Raw genomic sequence first — 18,670 nt, 5'->3', positions numbered from 1 at the left:
AATTGCAGAACTGAATTCACTCTCCCTCTCTGAGATAAAGTCTGTTTTACTCTCCCTGTTTGCAATATCACATGTCCCTCTTAGAACAGCAAGTTCCACTCCAGACAGCCTGCGGCTCTGACGAGTTCTTTCATCTGTTGCCTTTTTGTTAACAATCCATTAGTGAAGTCTCTTGGGCACTGTCCAAAGCTTTTGCAAAGCTCTTGGAGCCAGCATGCCTAGCACAAGCAGAGCTCCAGTATTTAAAGAGTTTGTATGTGACCTACACTAAAAAAACATATTTATAATCTGTCACATTGATGACTTGTCCAAGACTCCCCTACCATGGGAAACAACTTTGCTATATCTACTCTGCCTAGCCTTTTCAACATTTGAAATGCTACTATGAGGTCCCCCCCATTCTTTTGAACTCCCAGTCCCAGAGCCATCAAGCATTCCTCATATGCTTTCATTCCAAGAATCATTCTTGCAAATCTTCTCGAATGCCAGCGCATCTTTTGTTAAATAAGGAACCCAAAACAGCACTGCATACACCAAGTACCTTATAAAGCCCCAACATTCCATCACTGCTCTTATATCCTATTCCTCTAGATATGAATGCCAGCATTGCATTTGCCTTCTTCACTATTAACTCAACCTGGAGGATAACCTTTAGAGTATCCTGCAAGAGAGGTCATAGATTTAAGCTGAAAGGGGAAGTGTTTCAGGGGAACATTAGGGGGAAGTTCTTCACTCAGAGTGGTAGGAGGGTGGAATGACCTGCTTTTTAATATGGTGATTGCCAGCTTGATTTTGTGCATTAAGAATAAATTAGATAGATACATGGATGGGAGTGGTGTAGAGGGTTATGGAATGGGAGCAGATCAGTGGGTCTAGAGAGATAGTCAGCACAGACTAGAGGGGCTGAATGGCCTGCTTTCTGAACTGCAGCATTCTGTGTGCCTCAAGGATCAATGCTGGGACAACTGTTGTCATCTATATAAATGATCTAGATGATAATGTGTAAATTGGATCAGCAAGTTTGAAGATCACACTTTGATTGGAGGTGCTGTGGACAGTGAAGGTTTTCAAAGGTTGCAGAGGGATCTGCACCAGCTGGAAAAATTAGCTGAAAAATGGCAGATGGAACTTAGTGCAGACAAGTATGAGGCATTGCATTTGGAAGGACAAACCAAGGAAGGATGCACAGTAAATGGTGAGGCATTGAGGAATCTGGGAATACAAATACATTATTCCCTGAAAGTGGCATCACAGGTGGATAGGGTTGCAAAGAGAGCTCTTCGCATGTTATCCTTCATAAATCAAAGTATTGAGTATAGGAGTTGGGATGTTATGTTTAAGTTGTATAAGACATTGGTGAGGCCAAATTTAGAGGGCAGAGAAGATTTACTCGGATGCTGCGCAGACTTCAGGAACTGATTTAGAGTGAAAGGTTAAACAGGTTAGGACTTTATTCCCTGGAGCATAGAAGAATGAGGGGAGATTTGATAGTAGGTAATTAATATTATGAGGGGGATAGACAGAGTGGATGTAGGTAGGCTTTTTCCACTGTGGGCGACATACAAACCAGAGGACACGTGTTAAGAGTGAAAGGGGAAAAGTTTTTTTTGGGGGGGGGGATTCTTCACACAGAGTGGTGGGGAGTGGAACGAACTTCCAGCTGAAAGTGGGCTCAAATTTTAACATTTAAGAGGAATTTGGTCCATGGATGGGAGAGGTATGGAGAGCTATGGACCGGATGCACATCAGTGGGACTAGGCAAAAAAGAAATGGTTGGCACAGACTAGAACGGACCTGCTTCTGTGCTGTAATGTTCTGTGGTGCTAAGTTCCCCCAGCTTTTTTTTGTGTTGATTTTAATTGATCTTTCTTTTCATTCCAATCCTATACTTTGTAAATTGTTCTCTTTCCACAGATGCATGAATGTAGGGATAACGTCTTAGACTACTCTCAGAAGAGCCTTTCTCACTGTACAAAAAGAAAGGCTCCAGAGGTCAGGACAGCTAAAAAGCAGTCGCAGGAGGCTGAAGAATGGTTACAGGACCTCCTCGAGTTAGCAGATTGAGTGGTGTTCAAAAACTCTGCTGAGATTCTGAATGAGTACATGGAAGCTGTCACACACTTTATCAAAACAAATCATTCAGGGTTTTTCCCAACCAAAAGCCCTCGATTACAATGAAATCCAGAACCTGCTGAGAGCCAGATCGCAAGCATTTAAGTCTGGCGATCCAGATCAGTACAGTACAGTATGATGTGCAGAAAGCTATCTCCTGGCCGAAATGGGGATCCCTGATGAAAATGGAAATGAGGGACATCCAACTGCTGCAGCCATAACCTGTAAAACCAAATCTGGTAAACTAGAGAAGCTACTCTCCAGAGGAACTCAACACCTTCTACACCAGGTTTGATTACAGTAACAGTGAAGAATCACCCCTCCACACTCCCTGACAATCCCATCCAGTCCATATCTGAGGATGACGTGCTTGCTGCCTTCAGGAGAGTGAATCCAAGGAAAGAATCTGGCCTGGATGGAGTACCTGGCTAATTGTTAAAGATCTGTGCTGATCAACTTACCAAGGTATTCACCGATATCTTCACTCCAGCAGGGCGTGGTACCCATCTGTTTCAAATAGGTGTAAATCATACCGGTGCCTAAGAAGAGTAATCTGCCTTAATCTGCCAGTAGCACTTATATAAACAGTGATAAAGTATTTTGAAAAGCTGATTGTAAAGGTTAAAACTTCGTGTTTTTGAGTCTTAGTTAATTTTGCACCTGTCTCTTTAAGATAACTATTGTTTGTAGTGTCACCATAGTGACTATGATTTAATAAGTCATAATATCTGGCAGGCTAAGTGCTTGCTCTTAATTCTACAAGATGTGAAAGAAGCGTGAGCACGAGAAATTTTTCTTTGAATTTGGGTATCTCTTTTAAGATTTTGTATTTTTATATACTTTTTATATCTCTATACATCTTTGTATTTCTATCTTACAGAAAATGCTTTGTTATTCATCATTTTGAAAGTCTTGTTGCAAACTTATGCAAAATGTTCATCCATTCTATCAACGAATTAAAACTACGTAAAGTACAGCCACAAAGTTTGATTTATTGGATTAAAGAGATCAAAATTTGGGATATCGCAGCTCACGCTTTGGAAGATGATACTTTGAAATTACAATATATTTGAATAAGGAAAGTGTCATCTATATTTTGATTCAAAGAAAAATTTAATTGTAAATTTTGTTTGGAAGAAAGGCTCATAATATTTGTCTAAAAGAATTAACAACTTGATTTAAGTCCCTAAAAATAAAACATTTTACTTGTTTACTTCAAAATATTTACATGTTTGAAGCTAGATTTACAAGACAAAATAGCATTTGTAATGAAAATATATACAGAAGTTATGAGATATCTCGGACAGCTCATGCTGCTTTACCCTTCTGGCCCCTAAGCTTCAGCCTATTCAGCCGCCACTGCCTAGAGGGTCATCTGACCAGGCATATTGAAAATCATTTCTTAATGTCAGTCAAGGTTAGCCCAGCCACCGGTGAGGGCACACCTTACAATTGATCTTTTGAATACCTTTCCTTATTTGGGCATACCTGAACCAGCCCCTCCAGTCAGTTGCAGTATAAAGTCTACTACGTGGAATAACTCTCTTTTTCCCCCCTCAAAAGCGAACCCGAGCTCCACTCCAGATTGTGAGCTGGAGTTAATTGTAAGGTGTTTGCGTGGACAGGATGGCGGGGGGGGGGGGGGGGGGGGCTATTGTGGTGCATACCTAGAAAGGACTGTTGTCAATGAACACCACTTTTTGTGAAGGTACAACAAACATGATGATATAATGTGTCATTGGTGAAACTCTTCAGGGATCTCTTAAGAAAGCCTTTGAATCTCTTTTCCTGTCCACCTCATGACCGTGTGCCCTCAGTCAGTTTTCCATAAAGTTAAATTACATGCATGGGTTCAAGAACTTGCAGTATGATTTATATCTCAATAATGGTGAGCGTCAAAGATTTTAGCATTATTTATGCTGCAAATTTTGACCATTAAAAAAAAATTGTACCAATTTAAAACCTGCATACTTGCAATGATTCCAGTACCAGTGATATTGTCTTTGAAGGAATATTTAAACTGAAATAAATGAGCCCTAAATTTTGCGTGATTTCAATCCATCATATACAAACAACCATTCAGACTGAGTGTTACTGCTCCAACATTTCCAGAGAAGTAAAGGCTTGCAATGAACAATATTTATGCAAAGTGTACAAATCTAGAGATCCTGCAATACTGCTATAAAGAAGACTTATCATTAAGCCAGCTTTGCTTGTTTACACTGAACCAAACAATGCCAGCATAATGTGATTTGGGATTGTGACTACCTCCACTGCTGGTTTAAAAGCGAAACTACAATGACCCCCTTTCCGTGTTTGTACCTTTTACCCAGAACAGCATAGCACAATATTCCCACCTTGAAGAAGCTGTGTTGAAGGGGCTACTGACAAACTTAATCTTTGATGTGAATTGATAAAAAAAATAAACCTTGTTTCAAAGTTTGTTAGAAATATAGCATTTCCCTTGGCATTTATTCTTAAAGGAATATTAATTTATGATACCTATACAATTTATATGTATTGCTTTCTGCATTTTCCATAGTTCTGATCAATATAATGCAGAATACGTTTAAACATTAAATGATGAAAGATTTCAGTTTAAACTTTGTAATTTCCTTTGCTCAAGACAAACTATCTTTGCAACATTTTTTTTTCCATTTCATTTATTGCATTTTATGCATTCCAAAAGTACTTGATTACAAAAGGAATTTTTAATATCTAAATAGCTAATTTGCTAAAAATCTAAACCTTTAATTATTTAATTGTGGCTGCTGTCAGATGAGCATTGCTTCACCGAATAAACCTTACTGAAAATGTTCCACTTAAAAAAAAGCCATTTAAATCCAGCAAGTGATTTAAACCTTGAAAGAACAAAGTAAAATTTCCCCAGGGGTTCAGGAGATCTATCAGATCACCAGCTTATCGAAGACCTTTCACAATTGTGTGTGAATGAACACACAGAACCCTTTGTTGTTATTTAGTCACACAAAAATCACAGGACACTTTTATGTGAGTTCTTTTATCAGCAGGATGCCCCATAATTTGGACCTTAAATGAAGCAGCACAAATTAGACGTGTGTCAAAAATTTCCTTTCTCTTGAAATCATTCCAGGAATGTTATGGAACAGGCTGGAAGATATGAGAAAAGCACAAATGACTTTACCACATTTTTTGGGAAATAGATGATGTGCATTATTACCAAGAGTGGCAAATTATTTTTTTACTGGATGTTGCAATGCTGCTTCAAATTAGAGAATTTCAATGCTAAACTAAATTAATCTCATTTACCTCTACAAAACAGAAAAAAAATCATCAAAATATAAAATACACATCCTCTCCCTTCATGAGCCATGACTCAATGAAACCATCCATTTTTATCACTCTAATATAACTGCCATGAAGCAAAGCACAAGGGAAACCTCAATCTAGAGCAATCTGTAGCCCAGAGTAGCTATGAAGTATTGAACTGCACGTTTCACAAACATTTCCACGACTGATTCCACCTGGATTGAATTCGTCCATTGTTATTGAATGAAGATCTACCGGGACCAATGCCTGAAGAGGGCGCACAAAATCGAAAGGCCAACATGGCCTGTTTCCGCTCCGAAAATGGTTATATGGTTAAACTAAACAAGAAAGTTGAACCTTTCTTGTACAAGTAGTGGCTACATTACTTGTAGATAACAACTTCTCTCTCAATGTCAATTAAGTGATGATCATTGACTTTTGAAGAGGGGACAGAGTCCACACCTCTGTTCATATTATTGATGCTAAAGTTGAAAGTGTAGATTCCTTCAAATTCTTTGGAGTAAACAGTTCAAATGACCTGACTTGGGAAAAGCATGTGGATGTAACAGCCAAGAAGGCACACCAATGCCACCACTTTCTAAGAAGACAAAGGAAGTTTGGTATGCCCCCTTGTCCCAGGTGCATCATTGAGAGCATCCTTGCTGGATACATGACAGTGTGGTATGAGAGCTGTTCTGCTCAAGATGGAAGAAGCTACATGTTGTGAATGCAGCTCAGAAAAGAAGACAAACTTCCCTCCCCTCCATGGACTCATTTTCTGCTGATAAGGAAAGACAGCCAACATATTGATAGACTCACTGGGAGGAATGCTTAAGAACATAAAAGCCGGCATAACCAGGCTAAAGATAGTTTCTTTCTGCAGTGATCAGGTTCTTGAATAAACCCCATAACAGTGCTATCATTCTGCTGTTCTTTTTCATTGTAATCCTATACTCTGTAACTTGTGCTCTTTATACTGCTGTATGAATGTTAGTTAACCTGCTAGCCTGTTTGCAGAGGAATCTTTCTCATTGTACTTGGTATTTTGTGACAATTAAAATTTATCCAGCACAACTATCAAATGCCTTCATAGGGGCTATATCTCTTACGCAGCCAAGAGAAAATTCAGAAAATCAAAGATCTTTGGCCCAACTCATCCATCCGGACCAAGATGGCATTCTGAGCTCGTCCCAGTTGTCTTTATTTGGTACATACACAGTAAATCCTGTTATTAGCAACACATTATACAGGCAAAGAAGCACAATCTGATCCTAATGCAACTCCTATTGCCAAGTTAATTCATACAATCTCAGCCTATCAGAGGAATTCCCTTGATCTACCTGTCTCACCCCTCTTCTCCATCCTCACTCCTTCCCTGCAACTGAAAAATTGTTAGTTGTCTTTTTGGATTCCTGAAATGTTAACTGTTTCTCTAACTAATCTATGGACCATTTCCAGCATTTTGTTTTTATTTAAGCATGCCATTGTTGTTTTACATCACTGCTACCAACAATAATGTCCATTTTATCCTCAACATTTTTAAATTAATGACCTAATTTACATTCGACTTATGTCCTCTATTATCATATCCAAACAGGTTACACCGTATAACTTTATATATAACTCAGCTACTTATACGAAATGGCAGATCAGTTTATTTTAGTTAAGTGAAAAAGGATTTGGAAAACACTGCACAGTTAGGATTTAAAAAAAAATTATGATGGAGCATTTTAAATGACCGACAGTTTGCAATGTTAAAATTGTTCAGAGAAAACAATCATAGGCTTGACATTCAATGTGATCAAACATGGTGTTCTCAAATTTCTGAGTATCAATTCGACTACTTTCGAGCTTCAGCTTTTCAGAAAGTGGAAGGGGACTGTCACTTATCACTATAATGGAATCCTCACCATCACTGGAATGTTTGTAATGTTCCATGCTGCTCAAAGGTGATTTCAACAGAATGGTGTTGCCAGAATGGGGTTTCGCTTCTGAAGTATTTTTCTGGGATATGACAATTTTGCTTTTAGTTTTGATGTTCTTAATATCGATGACCTTAGACTGAATGCTGGTTCCACAGGATCTGACAGTCCTAGGCATAGATTTCTTCTGCTGAACACTAGGTTGATGGAGTTTTGCAGCGCAAAATGGCTTCACGGTGTCCTCTCCAAATCGCTTTTGTTTTCCCTTTCTTGATTTTTCTGCATCGCTGTCTTCACTAGACAAAGATGTGTCGCAACACACACTTTTTTTCGCAATTGTCGATCTACTTCCAGTCACTGGTTTCATTTCATGCACTTTGCTTTTTTCCACTGCAAGTGAGACGCTATCAGACTTTGAAATTTGGTACGACTGCAGAGGTGAATCATGAATTCCAACTACCTTCTCTACTGAATCTTTTACATTTTTCCTTTCAGGTACAATCAACAGCCTGGAATGATGGCCTGCAGTCTGGTCAAAATTGTAAAGTGTCCTTTGCTCTTGCTGGGGTTGTTGAGTTTCTGAGAAAAGGTTCTTTGTGAGCTTCTTTTCATTGGAATCATATACAAGTTTGGCTTCTGCAGGTGGCATGGCACTTTTAAAAGAAGTAGAACATGGCAACAAGTTGTTTCCAATAGAATTAGCAGCTGGCTGAGGCAAAGATAAAAGCTGGCAGGCATTCTTGAATAGAATTCTATCTTTTAAAGGTAGCTGATTGAAATCTTGTAGCATGGACGCATCTTCAACAAATTTCAAACTTTTTTGAACACGCTCTTGAGTGTTTTCCTTCACCACTTTGCCCTCTACTAATTTGATGGATGAGCCATTGAGAACACTATTGTCATTGATCACTAACTGAGCTTGTTCAGAAGTTTCAGTTTGCATTATTGATGTGTGTTCTGAAAATTGTGTACTAAATGATGAACTCCAGTCAATGTCACTCAAGTGCAAATCTGCAACCAATAAAGACACGGAAGGAGAAACAGTCGAGCAATTCTTCCTATTTTCTGATGTTTTGAGAAATGTAGACTCACTGTCAGAATTTTCTTTTTCTGTACTATTATTTGTCGGTTGGGCAACTTCATTAGCAGTTTCCCTCCAGAATTTTTTGGGAGACGCACAATATTCAGTAGAGATATCAATACAAGAACTCCAATCTGTGCAGCTGGAAGGATTTGTTTCTTGACCTGCACATTTTTCACCAGATTCATTTCTGGCAAACAAACTGTTATGGAAAGATTGTAAACTCATTCCAGACATTAGTTGTGTGATTTCATCAGGTACTGGAGCAGTCTTGTCATTTTTCCTACTTTTTCCTGAAGTAAAGCACAAAAAAGAAATCCATCTATAAAGTGAAAGGATTAAGTTGATTTCCATTTAACATATTGTGGAAACGTCACAAAATGAACATAGGAAAATAGGGAGTAGGAACAGGAGTAGGCCAAAAATGGCCCATCGAGCCTGCTCCGCCATTCAATATGATCATGGCTGATCTAATTTATGACCTAACTCCACCTACCTGCCTTCTCCCCATATCCCCTAATTCCTCTGTCATGTAAAAATTTATCTAACCGAAGTTCGAGAGGTGGTCAAAAAATAGTAAACCAAATTAGCTGGCAAGATTTTAAGGAGATTTTTACATTACACCTGTTCAAGAAGAAAAATGGACAAAGGAGAGTGGGGATGGGGAACAAATCTAAAGGTACAATGTATATTAAGGGAAGAGTCTGAAATACTCAATTAGGCATTCAATCATAATTTTAGAGCTTCTGGAATTCATTTCATCGAAAACAAGAGAGAAATTTCAGGGAGAGTAGAATATATTCACTCTGCTGAAATAATAAACAAAACAGAACCAAAGAATCATCATCAACATGAAATGTTAACTTCTCTCTCCTCAGATACTGCCTGACCTGCTGGGCATTTCCTGCATTTTCTGTACCTGCAGATATTTTACACTTTCAATTCCAATTCTAATGCCCAATCCATTTTGCTCTATCAAATGCACGATACTATTACAGGGCCAGTGACCTAGCTTCAAATCCAGTGCTGTCTATAAGGGGTTTGTATGCTCTTCTGTGTTAGCTGAGTTTCCTCTGGGTGCTCCGGTTTCCTCCCACCCTTCAAAAACGCACAGGGTTGTACAGGGCAGGAAGGTTCTGTTACTGTGCTTTATCTTTAAATCTTCACACAGAGATGCTTTTCAATACTGCAAGGCATCACCAATAATCTTTGTAAATTACAGTTCCTGGACCATCTATATCAGTGGTTTTCAAACTGTCCCCCTAAACTCAAATTACACCTTAAGCAATCCATGCCATAAGTGCTCTGTGATTGGTAAGGGATTGCTTAAGGTGGTATGTGAATGGGAAAGGAAGGCTGAGAACCACTGCTCTAGATCCAATTGTTACTGAAATATTTTGCTTAAAAAATATCGTCAATGGCCCACTTCCTTTGGAGTTATGAAACCGTGCACATAACGAGTCAGTTAGGTACAATTAAAACAGTGGTTTTCAAATCTTTTTCTTTCCACTCACATACCAATTTAAGTAATTCCTTACAGAGAACTTATGGCATAGGGATTGCTTAAGGTGGAATGTGAGTTTAGGGGGGCAGTTTGAAAACCACTGATCTATATTTTAATTAAAATATCAAAATTAATTTTAAATAAAAATGTTTTTTCCCTCCTCTGCAACAATTTGGATGTGGGTCCATGGGGCTCTGGAATTCCATTCTCCCTCTATGTGGACAATGACTTGGAAAGGACCACAACAATACTCTGAAGAACATTGCAGCTCAATTTCACTCAAATTTCATGAACCATCAAATCATGAGGCAAGGTTATCCATTCTGACAACATGGGTGCAAATCCTGGATAGTTGTTTCTTATGAAGAACAAAGCCTAAAACATTGCTTCCATTCCTGTTAGGGGAAAGACAGGAAATTCTGTAGTTGCAAATGAGATTCTGTGATAATTCCTTACCTCCTGAGAACCAGGGTCAAAGACATCTCTAAGCAGTTGCAGGACATTGTCTGGGGGAGGTTGATCAGACAGAGATAGTTGTATACATTGGTATCAGTAACAGAAATAGGAAAAGGGATGAGGCTCTGCAAAGTCAATATGGGGAATTAGGCAGTGTTAAAAACAGCACCCCAAGGCTTGTCATCTCTGGATTATTCTTGTTGCCCTACACAAGTGAGGGTAAAAGGCCAGATGAATGTGTGGCTAAGGAGCTGATGCAAGAAGGAAGGATTCAGGGTCTTGGTCCATTGGAATCTCATCTAGGCCAGAGGTATCCTATACAACAGGGAAAGGTTACAGTGAACAGAAGGGCTGATATGTTGGCAGAGAGGTTTGCTGGAGCTACTAAGGGAGGATTTAAAACGGATCTGGCAGAGCACCCAAAGTAGGAGTCTGGGAAATATAGAAATGAAAATGAGCAATTCCTGTAAAAGCTGGAAGGCTGACAGGCAAGGCAGATGAGCTTAGGACAAGGATCGGCACATTGGGATATTATAGCTATTACAGAAACATGGTCTGTCGGCTGGCCAGAACTGGCAGCTCCTCATTCTGGGGTAAAAATGCTTCAGGAGTGAAAGAGGTAGAGATAAGGAGGGATAGTTGTACTTTTGATTAGGGAGAACATCATGGCAATACTTTGGGAGGAAATTCCTGGGGTCACACCCAGTGAGGCAATATATGAGAATTTAGGAATGGTGTTGGGGGGGGGGGGGAAGATCACTTTGATGGAATTGTATTATAGGCCCCAAGTTAGTCAGTGGGAATAAGGAGAGCAAATATATAGGAAGGTTTTCGATACCTAGAAGATTTTAACTTCCCTGATATTGATTGGAACTGCCACAGTGCTGAGAGATTAGATGGGACAAAATATGTTAAGTGTGTCCCGGAAAGTTTTCAGAAGCAATATTCTGATGGTCCTCTTGAGAAATTAGAGCAGTTAAGTGACTTGCAGAGTTTAATTTGGAGAGGTATTAGCAGGTAAAAGGACCATCTGGCAAGTGGGATGCTTTTGAAAGTGAGGTCGGAAATGGAGGCAGGTTCAGGTATTAGCAGATTACATTAGGCAAATTGAAGAGTATAAGGAATGTAGGACTGCACTTGAGGAGGAAATCTGGAGGGCAGAAAGAGGACTTGAGATATTGTTGGTAGATAGATTAAGAAAAATCCAAGAGATTCTGTAAGTATGTTAAGAACCAAAAGGTAACTAGGGAAAGAAGTGATCCCCTTAATGATAATTGTGGATATAACCATGCGGGGCATGGTAGATGGACAAGATCTTAAATGAATAGACATGGGTTATGAGTGAAAGGAGAAATGTATAAAGGGAACACAAGGGGGAAATTCTTCACTCAGAGACTGGTGAGTGCGTGGAATGAGCTGCCAGATGAAGTGGTGAATGTGGGCTTCATTTTGACATACAAGAAAATGGATGAGAGGAGTATGGAGGGCTATGGTCTAGGTGCAGGTCAATGGGACTAGGCTGAATAAATAGTTCAGCATGAACTAGATGGGTTGAAGGGCCTGTCTTTAGTGTGATAGTGGGAGGGGGGTGGTGGGGGGAGTGTGGAAAATGAGGATATGGTGGAAAAATTGTTTACAATATATAAATTAAAGCCAAAAGAGTTATTTTTCCTGGGTCCAATATATTGAACAACTTGATATGCCGAGTCCAGGAGAAATAACCTTAATAACAGTTTAAAAGGATACCCTACAACATTTGGCACTCCCAAATACAGATCAACACTTTTTGTTAATGAATTGACAGCATCGACAGATCTGGAAAATGTAGGCAATGGAGAGTCCAGCTGTTTATGCAGGCAGCAAAGTCTGGCCCATATTCTCTGTGAAGATATTTAACTAAAATCAACATTCCTTATCGCAGGAAACTTACTTTTTTGATGCTTCTTCTCTTTTTTATGATGAAATTGAGTAGTAATGTCTGGATACGTTGCTTCAAACAAAACTTGTTCCTCTATGGTTGTCACTGTCCCGTAAGAACCTTCTGACTGTTCATTTGAGTAAACATAATGTTCTAGGAAATAGCAAGAATCATAAAAACATCTATGGGTGTCCACTCAACCTAGTCTTTTCTAAATACCAAACAATAGCAAAGAATTTTCTCTGAAACATTAAATTATTGTGAGAAGTAATTTGATTTTTATTATGGATAATTACAAACATACTGACAGAAAGTAAAGTCTTATCAATCCCAAAGATGGTTGAAATATATTTCACGTTTAAAAAAATCTAATTTTTAAAATCTGGAAACATCTCAATTTTTGCTTCTTGAAATGGTTGATCTGAATTAGCTGGTCTTCAAATAGAAGTGCACAAGGCTTGCAACAACACATTTATCCAAGTGAATTTGCATACAAACAGAGATCAATCACAGTCAGTTTTGCATATTAAATGTTTATGCTATCATTTGACCATTTAGGATTCTCTTACATGAGCAATGTTCATTGCTGACCACTTTTGTACAGAAAGCCAAGTATTCAATACCAAACACTGCCTTGATCTGTCAAAAAAAACCTACCTGGTTTTTCCCATAGAATTTCAAAACATGGAATCCCATTCCGAATTCTTGTTTTGACAATGCTTAGAAAAAAAAAAGAAAAATATATAAGAAACTTGAAGGCACACATAATTTCCATAATGCATTAGACCACAGCTACATCTTCATAGCTCAGAAAAACCAAAGTATTTTAGGAGTGTTCATGCTTCACTTCTCCATCTTTACCTGGGTCCTATGTTAGAAAGAGGTTCAGAAATTTGATGTGGACCATTACTTCCAGAACATGAAATTATACTTGTATGGCCACTCACTTCTTGTATTTAAAGATTTACCAAGTAAGCTGTCTGTTCTTTCAGTAATTATAAATAATGTCAGCATTTTGATCAGAATTATTAAAGCAAAAGTACAAGAGCAATAAATAATTGGGATTAAAGCCATGCTGGAAACAGAAAGAAAAACAGAAAACATTGGGATTAATTACCAAACCAGGCAACATCTGAGGAGTGAGAAATAGAGGAAACATTTTAGATCTGTTTAGTTTTAATCAGAATTGGGAAAATGGAAAAACCTATGGAGAAAGAGCTTGGGGCAGAGAGAGAAAAGTCTGTATTAGGTTAAAGATCATAATAGAAATGTTGGAGATGCCAGCTAGAAGGAATTACAGGCAGTCCCTGATTTACAAACGTCCAGGTTATGAACAACTTATCAACTTATCAACAGGGTATTCCCCAATTCCCGCATGCGCATAATGTTACCTCACAAGTGCTAAATAAGAACTGTAAGTACCTGTTCTGCCTTAAGTACAAATTCAGTTTATGGACAGACCCAGGTAACTGAACACATTTGTAACCTGGAGACAGGCTGGTGAAAAAACAAAAAAGATATTCTTGCAATGAAAAGGAGTTGCAAATAGGAGGGGTGAACAACATCTGAAAGTACAGAGGAGAGAGAAAACCTGAAAGGTGAAATGGCCGATTATGTGAAATTATTAAATTCATTGTTCAGTCTGGAACACTGAAATATGACTAGTCAGAAGGTGAAATGCCATTTGAGAGGAGAGGGAAAAACTGGGAATGATCAGCACACCATGCTTTAAAATGTACATGTCATGATACTGAAATACTTCATATCACAGAAGTTCAAATACATTAATTTGGAACCAATTATTTCCTTTGTAAAATTTTTTTGGAAGAGGAAACATTCCATATTCAAGTAACCTTTATTGAAATGAGGCAGCTTCATCAAATGGAAACCTTCAGGTCAATTTGCACACTCTTTCAGCCATTACAACCAGTTGCATCCTTCAACCATTTGTAGTCTCCATCATAACAAAGCCTTTACTTCCCCTCTTTGTTGGTCCTCACCTACAACTCTATTTCTAACTTTTTCTAGTTTGGATGAAAGCTATTAACCTGAAATACTGACTCCATATGTTTATTGTCTTACAACAGATTCCTTCAAACCTACTGAATTTTTAAAAAAAATCACTATTTTGTTACCTTACAGGCTGTAAATGGCATGGATCTCCTTGACCCAGTCTTCTTTCCTTCATGTCATAATGTGAAAGTAATGGTAGCACTTTTTCACATGTGTAGTGCCTAGGCCACACCATTTTATCCAAGGCAAAATTCTGAAGATACAAAAAGGAAAGATTCCATTGTGGCATTTTTATCTTATTGTTCTCACAAGATAATAACACTAAAAACATTTTTCTTTTAATTTAAGATACTGCTCCATCATTTTTTTATCCCAGCTGTGAAACTTTAACCTCATCTTATATACTACAAAGTGATCTCAGCAGTTACATTCCCATGAAGGTGGAAAGTTTTCTCATCCTGGACTCCTGGTAAAGAGATTCAAAGGAAATCATCACCTTCCAGGCTCATATATGCATGAATCCTTGGAAAATGCTGAAAATATGATAAACTATTTCAATGTCAAGATGTAATAAATTTAACAGACACCATTTCCCAGATTTTCTCCCTCTTCTTTAAATTTTGCAGTTCTGTCATGATTATGTAATTATGGCCTTTCTTCATCAATAAAGAGTGGAAGTGAAAAACTGAAACTCAACCCTTTCTTTCTTCAACCTCTCCATATGCATGGGTAGAACAGAGCTCTAATTCTGCTATTAATCTGGAATTTTAAAAAGTTGAACTTTTGCCATTTGTATAAAGTTGTGCTAATTTTAGATTTATGTATATACATTGACAGGCTATTTCACACTATTAAAAGTTCAGAGTACAGGAAGAGAATCTCACAGTTGTATGTGATGTCATGCATGTTCTCTGCCAATAACTTTGAACTTTGGCTACATCCACTGCCTGTTGAAGGGTTTTCCGCTCAGAGGTATTGTTGCCCCCATACCAGGATATGATGCAGCTGGTCAGCACACTTTCCACTAGACATCTGTAGAAATTTGCCAAAGTTACTGATGTCGTACTGAATTTCCTCAAATATAATCTCTATTGTGTGATTGTGGAAGATAAATTAATTATTCCATGCCAATTAATGTCACATTAAAAGGTCAAATGAAGTATCTCAAATCATGGAACGTCAGACCACATGGCTGGAAATTTTAAAACCTTTTATTTTAAGGAATCAGAACTGCTTTTCCCAGGCATTCATCTGTCAAGAAATAGTATCAGCCAAAGTGATATCCATAAACACAATGTTTGGTGACAAAATCAACTAAGCTTTCAAAGCAGATAACAAAAAACTCTTTGCTGTTTTGAAGGCAATTGATGTGCTGGCTCAAGAGCCACATGCTGAAGGTTATTGACAAGCTTTATTCCAGATAATCATTAAACTGCAAGAACACCAGAATTTCAAAACTTTTGTTTTCACCCATAAACTGTCAAAATTATGAGCAGGAAATCAGATGTTCTTCTACTGTAATCATTTTTTGCTGTATTTATTCATGTCTGGATTAATTTTAAATTCTAGATAAATCAAATTTTGGTTTAACGTATAAGCCTGGTTATTGGTCTGAACAGATGTTCAGAGTAATGCAACACTAATTCTCTGTTACAATCAACTAACCCAATAAAAGGTAAGGATCAAAATTGAGACTGATTATCACCTTGATTAGTTTACTTAACATCTGACCTTGACGGTTTTCAACATGGATTTTCTAATTAGGTGCACTATAGCAGCTATTCTCAACCTTTTTTTGGCTCTGGCCCCCTAACAAATCTGCTCAAAGTTTATGGGCCCCATTTCCCTCTGAAGTTATCAAATTTTATTGGTTTATTTTGTACTTCTCTCCTACCGACTACATAAAAATCATTTTTTTTAATGATTTCAGTATGTGACTCCCAACCTTTAAATGAGATATGGCCCCAAGAGGCTTCATAGCAAACCCCCCCCCCCCCCCCACTTCCCCCCAATTGAGAATGGCTGCACTACAGTGAAATTCAAGGTGGCCTTTCTTGCAAAATGATATCACATACCTGAAGGAATAATAGTTTTGGGCGCTTCCACTGAACTTTTTGAATTGGTTGGTCTTTGCTGACCAGAAATTCCCTGATCACCTGAAGTACACAAAATAGCATTTTATTAAGTATACTTTATCAACCTCTCAAGGAATTAACAGAAAATAATTTTGGTTTTACCTCTTTGAACGGGAAATGCTCACAAGCTTTTGCTTTTCTGAAAGACAGAGAAATCAGATTTAGTACAATGAACAAACCCTCATTTATATTTTTACATCTTGAGGAAACACTTTAAAATTAAGGATTAAATTTTGATGTCATGTAAACATAGGTACAAATATGGTCTGACCACATGAATGATCATGCAATGTGATTTCACTCCTATTAGTTAAACATCTAGAAACTAATGTATTATCATATTTATTTCTACCATCTTCTCTGGCAGTGCACTGTAGGGATCCATCACTCTTCGTAAACAAAAAAACGTGCATTCCAAATTGCTTTTAAACTTGCCCCCCACATCATTTTTTTCAAAATTTTATTTTTCATTTGCATCAATACATACATATAAATTCTTCATCAGAACAAAATAATACATATTTTTTTCTTTTTATTCCCCACCTTCCTCCCCCAAAGAAAAAGAGAAAAAAGAGAATTTATTTATCATTCACTTTTCATATATTCCTAACATATTATTCTATCCTGTACATACTAATTGGGAGGAGTAGGGGTTATGGATGATGTGGATGGACTCTTACTGATGGAATCATATATGGTTTCCAAATCATATAAAAATTCTCAGGTTGATTCCTGAAATTAAAAGTAATGGTATACAATTTTGAATTACTAATGCCATCTATCCAACCATATAAAATTATCCGACTGCCATGTAACTGCCATACATTTCTGTGCCACCACTATTGCTACACTCAAAATTTTTTGTTGATATCTTGTCTAACTTCAATTTAGTGTCCAATGTCTTATAAATCACCGAGCAAAAATATTCTGGGATCTTTTGGTATCTGCATCTTCATGATTTGTCCCAAAAATATATTCAAATCTTCCCAAAATTTTCCCACTTTTTACAAAACCAAACTCCATGTAATAAGGTTCCTGCTTCTTTGTTACATCTGAAACATTTGAATCAAGACCACGTAATTTATACTGAATGTAAATTGGTGTAAAAAAAAATTATATTGTATCATTTGCTATCTTACATTAATTGTATTAGTTACACACTCCTGGCACAATCTTGACCAGGCCTCATCATGAATTTGTATATTTAAATCTTTTTTTGACTTAAATAGTTCCTTTTTCTGCATTGTGTCTTGTAATTGTATATACATATAAGTAATAAATTTCTCAATAAATGTATGAATTATTAAATACTCAAATAGGCTCTGTTCTGGAAGTATAAAATTTGCACTGAATTTCTTTAAATATGATTTAAGCCGATAGTATAGAAAAAGTTTTATTTGGTATATTGTATTTCTCTTGCATTTTTTCAAAAAGTCAAGAAAAAAAAGAACCTATCCTATATCTTTATCCCGTTATTGTGCCAGATATCAAAGAGGATTATTTAAAATAAAAGTAAGAAGTGGATTCTGCTTTAACATTGTCTTAGCTATTTAGTAGTTCTTAATTCCTCTTTCTATATGAATTCCATTCCATATCTTGAATAAATGTTTTAAAATTGGTACTCCTTTCAAAAGTTCTTTGTTCCATTTATACAAAATATGTTCTGGATTAGTTTCTCCTATAGTATTCATTTCAATATGTACCACACTGTCTTCTCCCCAATTTGATAACAGGAGGATAGAAATCTTAATTGAAATGCTTTATAATAATTTTTTAAATTCAGCAACTGTAATCCTCCCTAATCAAATTTACAAGTTAATTTTTCCAAAGCTATCCTTGGCATTTTATCACGCCAAATAAATTTTCTTTCAATTTTACTTAATTCTTGAAAAAACTTGTTGGTATAGGAATGGGTAATGACTGAATTAAATATTGCAACCTCGGAAAAATATTCATCTTTATACAATTTATCCGTCCTATTAGTTATTGGTAAATCATTCCATCCCTTTAAATCTTCATTATTTTTAAAAAAATGGTAGATAACTCAATTTAAATAAATTATTTACATTTCTATCAATATTAATTCCTAAATATTTAATTGCTTCCTTTTGCCACTTAAACTTCATCAACTGCTTACTTAATGTATAGTCCCCATCATTCATAGGTATCACTTCACTCTTTCCTACATTGACTTTATAACCTGATATCAAACCATATTCTGCCAAACACACATTTATTTTC

The 18,670-nt window shown here is 37.1% G+C and overlaps 1 protein-coding gene across 3 annotated transcripts in view; it reads right to left on the bottom strand.

Annotated features, from left to right (window-relative positions):
- The window catches only part of LOC138736599 (flap endonuclease GEN homolog 1), a 68,048-nt gene that overhangs the window by 12,840 nt on the left and 36,538 nt on the right, over positions 1–18,670 (bottom strand). For 2 of the 3 annotated variants that reach the window (XM_069886378.1, XM_069886379.1), the window contains 6 exons: positions 16,532–16,568; positions 16,370–16,450; positions 14,417–14,547; positions 12,939–13,000; positions 12,294–12,434; positions 4,677–8,696 (listed from right to left, as the gene is read on the bottom strand). In XM_069886378.1, coding sequence (XP_069742479.1) covers positions 7,165–8,696; positions 12,294–12,434; positions 12,939–13,000; positions 14,417–14,547; positions 16,370–16,450; positions 16,532–16,568 — 1,984 coding nt within the window. In that variant the 3' untranslated portion in view covers positions 4,677–7,164. Of the gene's footprint in view, positions 1–4,676; positions 8,697–12,293; positions 12,435–12,938; positions 13,001–14,416; positions 14,548–16,369; positions 16,451–16,531; positions 16,569–18,670 lie in introns of those variants that run through there. The other variant, XR_011340429.1, reaches the window with a different exon arrangement.

This window comes from Narcine bancroftii, chromosome 6 (genome assembly GCF_036971445.1).
Source record: "Narcine bancroftii isolate sNarBan1 chromosome 6, sNarBan1.hap1, whole genome shotgun sequence".
Lineage (NCBI taxonomy): Eukaryota > Metazoa > Chordata > Chondrichthyes > Torpediniformes > Narcinidae > Narcine > Narcine bancroftii.
Note: the sequence above shows the minus strand (reverse complement) of the source record. Positions and strands in the feature narration are given on the sequence as shown.